Below are 11,879 nucleotides of genomic sequence, written 5' to 3'. Positions count from 1 at the left end.
GATCAGCCTGGTACTAATGAAGTTGCTAAAAAATAAAATGAGACAGAAAAAATAATAATGAAACCACATGCAAGTTAATACGACCAAAAGAAGAGAAAATAGAAATAAAGTACATAACAGATGTAAGAAACACTAACAGAATAAGAGGAAGCTACTATGGGTAAAAGAATGCATACTAATCATCTTTCCACTTATCACAAAATGTTTATTTCATAGTGCTGGAAATATGAACTTCTTACAAAATACAATAGTTCCAGTGTGTCAGAGTTATATAAATGGATACTGCTCACCAGGATCTAAGCACAAGGAATCAGTAGCTTGACTGAGAAGCGCTGTTCAGTGTCACTAGTATTCAAGTAAATGTTAGACTATCAGCTCCACAAGGGCAACAATCTTTGCCTGTTTTGGCTACTAATTTATCCTTAATGCCTGGAACAGTACCTGAAATAATTTAAGTGCTAAAAGAATAATATCTAGTTTTGCAAAGTTCCCAAGGGGCCCAGAAGAAATGTAGAAATGCTTTTCTTTTAGTAGGGAGAAGGTTTCCTAGCATCCCCAGGTAAAATATATTATCTTGACAAAACAATGTCATTGAAGGTACTCTGAATGTCTGGTACTTGTGAATTAAATAAGTAAACTCTCAACTGAAAATCAGTATCATTTTATGGCTCTACGTCAATGGCAAATAAATTACCATGTGGAACAGAATACTTTCATAATTTGAGGACTGACCAGAACATAATCTTCCAACCATCACTTGACCCAGATGACCAAAGGAAAATGATGTAACTGAACAGTCCAAATAGATTGGCTGGTCTTACTACTTTAGCAGCATGTTTTAGCAGTTTTGAAACTCTGCCATCTTTCTCTGAACTGCAGAAATCAACTATTTTGAGAAATAGAAAATCTCAACTTACTCTATACAAACTGAATAAGAATTTCAGGATTGTGAACATCATTCTTAACTTTCTCAGACATGAAATACTTCTAAGAAAAAGAGGAACACAACACAATGCTGTTATTTCTTGTTTGTATTCTGGCAGTCCTACATTGATTCCTGTAAATACCTTAATCTGACCAGGACTTCGCAGCTAAAGTGAAGTCACAGTTAATGATTTTTTCCAGAGAAATGTAAGCAAAATAAAATATTCTTCCCTGAATTATCTAGACAAATTATTTGGTAGCTGTATTTTACCAAAATATTCTCCATATTGGTGGTTTTATGATATATATTTTGTAAGTCAGAATGAGCTGTCTTTGAAACAGAACAATTATTCTGAATTCAATAATTTAATTTTATACATCCAGAATGGTTCACCTATATTATTGAAATTTAAGAATCTAAGTGCACCTTTGATTCATAAGAGGTTAATCAATCAACAGGTGCTTATTGCATGCTTATACCATGAACTTACTGAAGAATAAAATGCAAATGGATCTCTACTTTATATTGATTAAACTATTTTATATTTGGATATAACTTGTAAGAAGTTGTTCTTGAGTATATAAGAGATGGTCAGTTTTCTAGTTTTTAAATATTGATGGTTGTAATTCTGGAAGAATACGACCAACCACAGCCCATAATATATATAGGGTCACTTGATATCCAGGATCTTAAATTAAAAAGAAACATTTGAAATGTAAAAGTGCTGTGGTTAGCTATTTTTCATTTTAATAATAGCTTTAAATTAAAATAGGTATAGTTAGTTGATTAAGAATGCAGTTAATATTTTTAAAACTTCTCCATATCTTTTCATAAAATATAAAAATTCATTCTTTAAATAGTGTGAATAATCTCTTTCCAAACCTTATGAATGACAACTCTATTTCTCTCTCTGCATTTCATTAACCGAGATAGATGCAAAGATGGTCCTGCTATCATCAAATCTTTCCTTTCTGTCATCTTCCTATTGGGTGCAGTGTAGAAGGAATATAAATCGCATGACGCAAGGCACTAACACCCTTTAATTAGTCTCCAGTTATTTACCTTGGGTGTTCTCTACAGTTGAGAGGCCAACTCAACCTACTGCCAAGCAAGACCTGACGGGCACAAGGAAAGGTAATCATATTAAAACGTTCAGAGAGAATGATTCTTCTTCACAGTAGTTAGTAATAACACCACCAATGTTATTTTAGAAGCACATGTTCTTCCTTTTAAATTTATTGTTAAGCTTGAATATGCCTTGGCATCATTTTGATATTAGTTTCTAACATAAACCTTAGATTCTGTATAATGTTATCATCAAATTTATTTTTAACTTCACTTTGGGTTAAAGTCAAGGTTTGATACTGGCTAAACTACTGAAGACAATGTAAATTCTAAAGAAAGGTTAATTGTTCAAGACAATGAACCTATTCCTACAGACAAATGTGGAGGGCTAACTTCTTAGGAAGATGAAAGTGCATAATAACATAGATTGATCCTTTAATTAATTTCAAAATTTTATTTATTTCTAAAGGTTATAATTTTATTTGTTATAATATAGCTTTAAAAAAACCATGACTTACATATCCTAATGAAAGCTGAATAGTTCTGTTTCACAAATTTTTCTGTCTTAACAAGTGATGAAGGCAAATTCAAGTATTCATTGGTTTAAGTGACTGACAGGTGAAGTATGGTTTTATCTCTCTGATTTCTGTTTATGCTAAAAATGGAGGAACTACTATCATTTTACAGATTATTTTTGTGTGAGTATGCTTGTGTTACAATTTTGCATGAATTGTAAAGAAGTCTGTGATTCACCATGGAAATATTATTGTTCAGTGTACAGTCTTAAAAGTTAAACAATGATTATTGTACAATATTGTTTTCTATATTCACTATACTGTATTATAATCATCAAGCTTGCTAAGGGACTAGATCTTAATTATTCCAACCACAAAAAAGAAATGATAATTATGTGACATGACAAAAGTGTTAATTATCACTACAATGGCAATCATATTACAATTATACAAATACATCAAATCTACATGTTGTACACCTTAAATTTACACAATGTTATATGTCAAATCTATTTCAATTAAGAAAAAGTTAACTGGCAAGTAAAGAATTAATAAGGAACTCCATTCTTCTCAGTGAAACTTGAGAGGAAACAAACTATGCTGTAGGTTGTTCAAATTTGATCACACATGAGTTCTTTTCCATCCAATGGTATCCCATCAGAGGTTCTGAAGTCAGTTTAGTAGACAGCATTTCTAGTCATTCTTAGCTGAAAATCAAAGTTGAATGGAGTCCGGTGTGTGCTCTCTTTACCAAACCTGAACTTTAACTCTGTGACCCTCTTTTGTAAAACTCAGTTTGTAGGTTTCAAGTCTATACAAGTATAGCAATAACAATAGCTGCAACAAGACGTAGTTAGTATTTGCTTCATAAATACAATACATATTTCAATATTAAAAGTTTGAAGTGTTATATGTATCTTTCTAAAAAAGCAATTTATTTTTTTTAAAAAATCAAATAAATATGTGTGACTACCCTATACTCCTTTACAAAGGTAAGGCTAATTTATTTCTTCAAATATTTTAGCCAGAGACCTGTAATTGTTATATCTTATATTTTTTCATTAAAATGATCAAGTTAATCACATCTTTTTTGATTACTGGAGAAGCAGATTATGAAAGATGCAGTTTCAGTATACCCCCCATCTCCTCCATTTTACATGTTCCTGTTAGATTAATCATGGAATTATAGAATTTCAGAAATTTCAGTTCTAACTTTTGTTTATAGGTAACAGTAGTAAGGCCCAGATAAAGGAAATTACTTGGCCAAAATTACACAAGCAGAGATAGAGCCTGAGATAGAACTCAGTTCTCCAAAGGAATGTGTAGTCATCTCAGTCTCTAATCTGAAACCACTCAACTGCTTTCCGTTGTTTAGAAAGGCATGCCTAATTCTTCAACCTGGCATTTAAGACCTCTGCTTTTTCTTCCCTCAACTTTCTTCCAACTTTGTATTTCCTTTCTCTCTATTCAAATGCCCATAGATATTCCCAAGACTTTCTCCTCTACTTGAAGTTTCTCTCTATTAATCTCTGCATGGGCAAGTCACACCTATAATGCTATCTGCTACAGAAATAATTTGTTTATTTCTTAACTGAAAACTTCTACCTGTAGAAAACCACTTTTGTGACATTTTCTACTTTCTTTCCTCTAACAGTGATTTGTGTGTGTTGCAACTCTCTTCCTAAAATTGATGTTACTTGGCAAGACCAATTCACCTTGATAATCTCAACACTTGACACAGTACTTTGTTCCTAGTAGGTTCTTGGTGCATGTAAAATGAGTATATGATTAACCTTATAATGGTACTTTCAGTAATATAACCAAATATTAAATTCATTCAGTTTATACTCTTTGGTTTTTCTAAAGCTTTTGATAAAATAGAGTTTCCACATTGGCTAAATCTACCCTTAAATCTGACTTTTTCTTTCCCCTTAAACCAAAGATGACATTGTTCCAAATCACTCTTAAATTATTAGCAACAGACCCTTTTACTGTAATGGGTTTTTTTGTTTGTTTGTTTGTTTTGCGGTACGTGGGCCTCTCACTGTTGTGGCCTCTCCCGTTGCAGAGCACAGACTCCGGATGCGCAGGCTTAGCGGCCATGGCTCACGGGCCCAGCCGCTCCAAGGCATATGGGATCTTCCCGGACCCGGGCACGAACCCATGTCCCCTGCATCGGCAGGCGGACTCTCAACCATTGTGCCACCAGGGAAGCCCTAAAGTAATGTTTTTAATTTTAATTTTTAGGTGCAGTGATGAAGAGTTTTTTCCTAGTTGTGACTATCCTGGCATTAACCCTACCTTTTTTGGTGAGTTAATTTCATCTGATCAATTTGTATCAAAACTTTTTAAAAAATTTATTTAAGGTCTCTAATTATGTAAGTTTCTAAATACAGTTATATTTTATGGAACAAAACAGCTGCATACTAACTATATTTTCCTCATAGTAATTTATTTTCACATTTATTTCTCCTATAAAATTAAAGTCATGTTCTTCTGAATATACTTCTGCTTTCCAGGAATCAAGAAATCATACTTTATCATGTATAGAAAACCTTTAAAATTCTCATATGATAAATAAAATACATTTGGGGGGAAAAACAGTACTGAAAATATTTTTAAATTATATTGTGATCTAAAATTTCACAAAAAATAAATGCAGAAATCATAGACCAGGAGCAGAAACGTTTTTAATTAAATTCCTATCTCGTGCAGACTCCAATCCCTTAAAGGACTAAATTCTTAAAAGATTAAGAGCTCGTTTAAGCTTTTTTACCAATTTCAAATAACTTGACAGGTACTTTTAACATTCAAACATATTGTAATTTTTGTTATAATCTTTCCATTATGTCAGTTGAGACTCTTTCTCAGGGCTTATATCCACAAACAACTCTATGATATTCAGGGATTTTCTTGAATTACATGCTGTGTATTAAGGCTATTGGAACAAGAAAAATGTTTGTATTTTTTTTTCTTTTAATTTTTTCGACTTGTTTTCCTTATTTTTTTGCCTATTGCTGTTTTATTTTCATGTTCATTTGGGGATCCCAGGCACTTATTTACCAATAGCAAGTACAGAAGGCAAACATCTCATGTTTTATGACCTCCTCTTAGATTTTAAAATATGGGAGGGCACTAGTCCTTGTTTCATAATTTATTTATTATTAAATTTAGATTTGTTTTTAAGTTAATATCTCAAATAATTCTATTAGGTAAATTCTTGGAGTCAAACATTTTAAATATTTGAATTACTATGACTTTCACATTTATTTTCTTTCATTTATTCTCTGAAATTTGATTTTATTGTGGCCACATGCATATTTAGAACTTGGGTTTTCTCTTTGAGTGAAAAGGATTAAAGTTTAAATCAGAAAGTGATCCACAACTGCCTGACCTATAGCAACCCCTTCTTCAGCTACTTGAGCCTGCTCTAGCCCTCAAATACTCTTTCTGGTTTTCACAAAGTTACAAGCCCCACAGACATGAAGAAATAATTCAAAAGAAGAATGAAAGTTTATAGATTGTACCATCCAATCTTATGAGCAATTAAAATTATACAAATTAAAACAGCAATATGATAGCATCTTTTATGTGCTAAATTTATTCCTTCTCTCCAAAATAAAAAAGTCAAGATACAATTTATTACTAGCAATTATGAGATGAACTGCACAATCTTATAGCCTACTGGTGGAATTATAAGTTGGCATAAATTTTCTGTACAGCAGTTTAATAATTTCTATCGAAGAATTTCTCCCCCAAAATCACATTTTTGAAAAACTGTCTTAAGAAATAAATTAAAACTATTTAAAAGGTCACTGATATCCAGATGTTATTCATCTCTCTATTTATAATCAGATATTTTTTGGAAAAAGCTTTAATGGTTAACAATAAAGAACAAACATTTCATGACATAATCATTGATTATTTATATTTCTACTATGAATATGTAAGTATGAAAACTATGATATAATGGGAAAATGCTATAAGAGATCAAACTTCTTTTGAAAGAAGGTACAAGATACTAAAATGAACATATACCAGGAATAAATAATACATATAGATTGGTATTATATTTAAATGTCTAGATTATCAGGATTTTTGAGTGTAGGCAAACTTTCAATATTTTTATAGCTTTCTAAATTTTAAACTAGTGATTTAATAAATTTGGAGAAAAATAAGTCTCTGTCTCTTATTACACACCAGTATTTTTTTCTCTCTGATTTTCTATACCTACAACTTCCAAAAGGTTTGTAGAGTCTTTTATATCCAAGTGATATGTGTAAAGTCTTAAATAAGAACTGTCATTTAAAAAATATTTACCATTATGAACTCACTCAAAAGTTTATAAAACTTTTGTGAGTTTTGAAGTTTCATAAAATTGCTAACTCCTGATTTCCTATGAAGGTTGTAATCCAGAATTAAGAAAAACACTATAAATACACAAAATTTGATTTTTTAAATGGTACTATTTATACACTTATATACTGACGTTTTGCTAGATTTTCTTAATCAAGAAAACCTCATAAATCATCTTAGTAGGAGAACAAAAACAGAAAAATATGCTCAATGCTCCTCTTATTTTTAACAATGTGTATTCAGTACAAACTGAATATAGGTTGTTCATGTTCTTCATTTAAGCAAATATCATGTATTACATTTGTTGCAGTCAAATGATCATATTCTTTTCAACCTTGAATTTTTCTCCCTAAACAGTGATTTTTAAAGACAACTTATCCATGGAGCTCATTATTACTATTTTAGTTAGTATATTTATGTCACTTCTTGAGTGGTTCACAGACTATGGTTGGATAACCATGGAAAGTACTTTATAATATTTTACAATACTAAAATAAAAACAAAAATAATGTTTTGTCTTTGATATAAAAGATATTTTTAAAACCACAAGAAAATCTAGACTCTGTCTTGCTTTTTTTTTTAACTTCTTATTTCTCATTTTTTCTCTGAATCTCACCAGGGTGCAGAGGGACAAAACCAGGAACAATCAACAGTAAGTTTAAATGTTTCCAGTAGAGATATGAACTCCAAAGTATAATATTATGCAAGTTTAATAATATTAAAATGCCTGTGTCTAAACACTAAGTAAATATTTAAACTCCATGAAATAATCTAATAATCCTTGTAAAAAACATCACTTCAACAGCCAATCATATGAATCAACCTCAATGTTTATCTGAAAATCTCAGCATCATTTTGTAGGCCAAGTCATGTCTTTTGATTTTCATATGTATTTAGCAACATGAGAAAACCCTCTCAGAATTTATTAGTGGGGTAAAATGAAAACAAGAACAAAGTTTAATATTTCTCCTGTCTACTTCTTAAGACTTGGGAAAAGATCCCTCTCTGACCCTTCTTTGAATACTTCTCATACACTTGTATTTACTTCTACCTTTTGTTTCCCCAATCTGTTTGAATGAATAGGTCTCCCTTCATGAGAAATGCTTGCTTTGCAGTGTAATTTTGTTGATTTGTTTCTATTTATATGGAAAGATCTAATGATGTATTTTTATAACTGCACATAATTAATAAAACTGAAACAAATAAAAATAGAAAATTTCCTAACTGATCTTTAATGGATAAAACTAGGCTGAAAAAAATCCAAAGTATAAATCCAGATATCCATATCACATTATTTTACTATTCTGCTATAATTAGTTTAGAAAAAAATGTGCTCTCAGCCTAATCCTTTGATAAATAAAATAAAAAAACAATTACAAACATGTGGTGAGAATGTATATATACACGTATAAGGAAAAATATATATGTAGTTTTTTCTGTGTGTAGTATGTTTGTATACTGTATGTCAAAACACTCTATGAGACTTGTCTAGCTGTGGTACTTATAATGCACAGCATTTACTGAGCACTTTTTGTGTATGCCAAGCTCTGGTCAATGTGATTTACATTATGGATTAGCTCATCTAATTTTTTTTTAAACTAATATTATTTTTAACATTTGTTGAAAATCAAGAAGTGTAAGGGAAGTGTACAAATCCATATCTCGTAAAATAATATGGTTGCTGGGTTCACTATGTCCAATGTTGTACTTACTTAACATCAAATACTGTAACATTGTATTTCAAAAAATTCTGATTTAAGACATCTCTTCATTCTAGCCTACAATAATACTATTCTGAATAATTTATTCTTTTTGCAGTGCTGTGAGAATGATGAAAAATTGTTCAAAGAAAAAAAAGTAAAATATATCCCAATTCATTATGTGCTGAGTAGGTATCCTAGTTATGGACTCAATTACTACCAGCACAGACCAGCTGCACTAATTAATAACCAATTTATGCCTTACCCATATTATGCAAAGCCAGTTGCAGTTAGGCCACATGCCCAAATTCCTCAATGGCAATTCCTGCCAAATATCCACCCACCTACTGTGGCACATCACCCACACCCATGTCCATCATTTCTTGCCATTCCACCAAAGAAAACTCAGGATAAAACAGTCATCCCTATCATCAATACCATTGCTACTGTTGAGCCTACACTTATACCTACCACTGAACCAATAGTGAACACTGTAGTTACTCCAGAAGCTTCCTCAGAATTCATCATGAGTACACCTGAGACCACCACAGTCCAAGTTACTTCACCTGTGGTCTAAAAACTCTAAGGAAACATCAAAGAAGACAACACAGGTAAATGAGCAAAAGAAAAAATGAATAATAGACAAAATTCATGGATTTATCAAAACAATCATAAAATCTAAAATAGTATAGATGGATAAATTAAATCTGTTATGGGAGCATGCTAATTATAACTTTAATTTGGTGGTGCCTTAGCATTGATACACCAGATTCTTTTCCAACAGGAAAGGAAAAATAATCGTATTTTACAAAATGAAGAAAAATTGGGAACTTTTTTCTTTTTAATTTAATTAATTAATTAATTAATTTAATTTTGGCTGTGTTGGGTCTTCGTTTCTGTGTGTGGGCTTTCTCTAGGTGCAGCAAGCGGGGGCCACTCTTCACCGCGGTGAGCGAGCCTCTCACTGTCGCAGCCTCTCTTGTTGTGGAGCACAAGCTCCAGACACGCAGGCTCAGTAGTTGTGGCTCACGGGCCTAGTTGCTCTGCAGCATGTGGGATCTTCCAAAACCAGGGCTCAAACCCGTGTCCCCTGTATTGGCAGGCAGATTCTCAACCACTGCGCCACCAGGGAAGCCCTGGGAACTTTTTAATCAAACGTTTTTCAACAACTGGAACACTCCTAGAATCTATTTGTTTTATTTTATTCCTATTCACAGACAAAGACAGTGGAGTAAAAGACTATTAAACTCATGATTTTTCTTATCTCAAAAATACAACTTCTTAGAACAATGTATATAGGATATGAGTTTAAATACATTTTAATTGTATAACAGTATTCTTGCATTCAACAGTGTTCTTGCACTCTAATTTTGGTATGAATAGAGTGAAAGGAAATGATAGGTTTCCCATGTAGCTTTTTGATTTAAAATACAACTCAGTGTGACATAGTGGTAACAGCATTAAATCAGAGAAGGCTGCTTCTTCCATTGTGTGATCTTAGGCAAGTCATTACTCTCACTGAACTTTCATTTTCTCATAACTTTGGTTGCTATGAGGTCCAAGTGAGAAAGCATATTGTGAATGAGTTGTAAAAAGTGATCAATCATGAACTGTAATGCTTTAGAAAAGATAAAGTAAAATTAGTAAATACTAAAATTTATTTTCCACTAACATCTCTAGTCCTTAATAAATTATCAAAACTACATAACTATCTCAGTTTATTCCTGCAGCAGCCATGTGGAATGGATTATATTACCATCCTGAATTCACACACGCACACACACACACACACAAAACAGAAAACAAACTATAATTTCCCAAGATCAGCATATGTGTAAATTTTATTATTGAATTATGTTTAATAGGACTTCTGGTAAGAAAAACAAAACAAAGCAAAACAAAACATAAGTTAATAAATCTTTGACTCATTAAATTTTTGAAAACAAAAGGGGAAAATTAATGGAGACAACATGAAAACAAGTAATTGAGTATGCAACTTTCCGTTTTATTTATCTAAAATACATTATTATATGATTATTTTTAACAGAATAATCATTATATCAGTAGTTATATTTGTTCAAAACTCATGAACCTAGATTTCTAAGTTAAAACCACTGTATAATATAACTTATAACAAAGAATGTATAGGACTGTGTCTTTCTGTAAATATCAGGTGAAGACAATTATTTCAGTTCACTATATGTTGAATTTAAATATTTAAATTTAGATATTTAATTTGATAGACTCCTTGATACAGACATTAGGCAAATCATGGAAGCTAAATAAAAGTCTACATATCATGAGAATTGTTAGCACATTATGAACTAAATTCCTAAACTGTCATTTTTATAGGTCGAAACCAAATGACTACTTCACACTGTCCTTTAGCCAGTTGTCTGCCTTCAGTGAAGAGAGAATATGATTTTCACAGATTCGGCTCCTTTCTCTTCTCCCCTTATATTTTACATCCATGTCACATTTAATTTTTTGATTCCTGCATAATAAAGCCAATTGAATGCAATGGATCTCTTAATTTGAAATAGTCTGTGAATACACCTCAGGGATATATGAAATTTTGAAATTCCAAGATAAATTTAGTGTGAGTTTGAGTACACACATTTAATTGGAGGCAAAGTTCATAATTTCGTCTGATTTTCAAAGTGGTCCGTGGTTTAACACTGATTAAGAACATCTTCTGCAGGATGACACTGGAACATCTAAATTTATGGATGTCATTGGGACCAGAGAACAACTAAGCTATAGTGTTCAACTCCAGAAGACCACAAAGTGACTCTTGGGAGCCATGAGAACTCTAGAGTTAGCATTAAATTTAGGTGTCCAAATGTAATGCTAATTTTAGTCTAGATCATTCCCAAGAGCAAATTCCAGATACAGACAGGTTACAGATGACCACAACTACAAACACAGATAGCTATATGGCAAAATAAACAGGAGTTGACTCTTGACCTGCATGAACCAGTTTCCTCCAGACTTGAAGCTATAGTCTCACACCTGTCAAACTCACATTCATACAAACACACACACACACACACATACACACCAGGAAGCTTATGAAATTGAGGTCTTCCAGTCTACAAAAATTGGTGAATACTCGAAGTCCAAAAATATGGCAGTTTTTCCCTTAATGAAATATTGCAAGGAAAATGAGTGGGTCATGTATGTGCTTGCTCTAATATTTAACACATCATGCCAGGAAAAGTACAAATCACTCAACCTGTACAAAGGGCTTACTGTCACTCTTTTGCTGAAACACTCAATAGATGTTCTATTGTTAGGAGTGGTTTACAAAACTTTACC

The 11,879-nt window shown here is 32.0% G+C and overlaps 1 protein-coding gene across 1 annotated transcript; it reads left to right on the top strand.

Moving 5' to 3' along the window:
• The first annotated feature begins 2,000 nt into the window (after window positions 1-2,000).
• On the top strand, window positions 2,001-11,082 carry CSN3 (casein kappa). The gene is made up of 5 exons (XM_007450170.1): window positions 2,001-2,059; window positions 4,753-4,814; window positions 7,481-7,513; window positions 8,680-9,172; window positions 10,914-11,082. The coding sequence occupies exons 2-4, from the start codon at window positions 4,761-4,763 to the stop codon at window positions 9,136-9,138; spliced, it is 546 nt and encodes a 181-aa protein (XP_007450232.1). The 5' UTR covers window positions 2,001-2,059; window positions 4,753-4,760; the 3' UTR covers window positions 9,139-9,172; window positions 10,914-11,082.
• Window positions 11,083-11,879: the final 797 nt, after the last annotated feature.

Source organism: Lipotes vexillifer, unplaced genomic scaffold (assembly GCF_000442215.2).
Source record: "Lipotes vexillifer unplaced genomic scaffold, Lipotes_vexillifer_v1.1 scaffold1103, whole genome shotgun sequence".
In the NCBI taxonomy this organism is placed as follows: Eukaryota; Metazoa; Chordata; class Mammalia; order Artiodactyla; family Lipotidae; genus Lipotes; species Lipotes vexillifer.
Note: the sequence above shows the minus strand (reverse complement) of the source record. Positions and strands in the feature narration are given on the sequence as shown.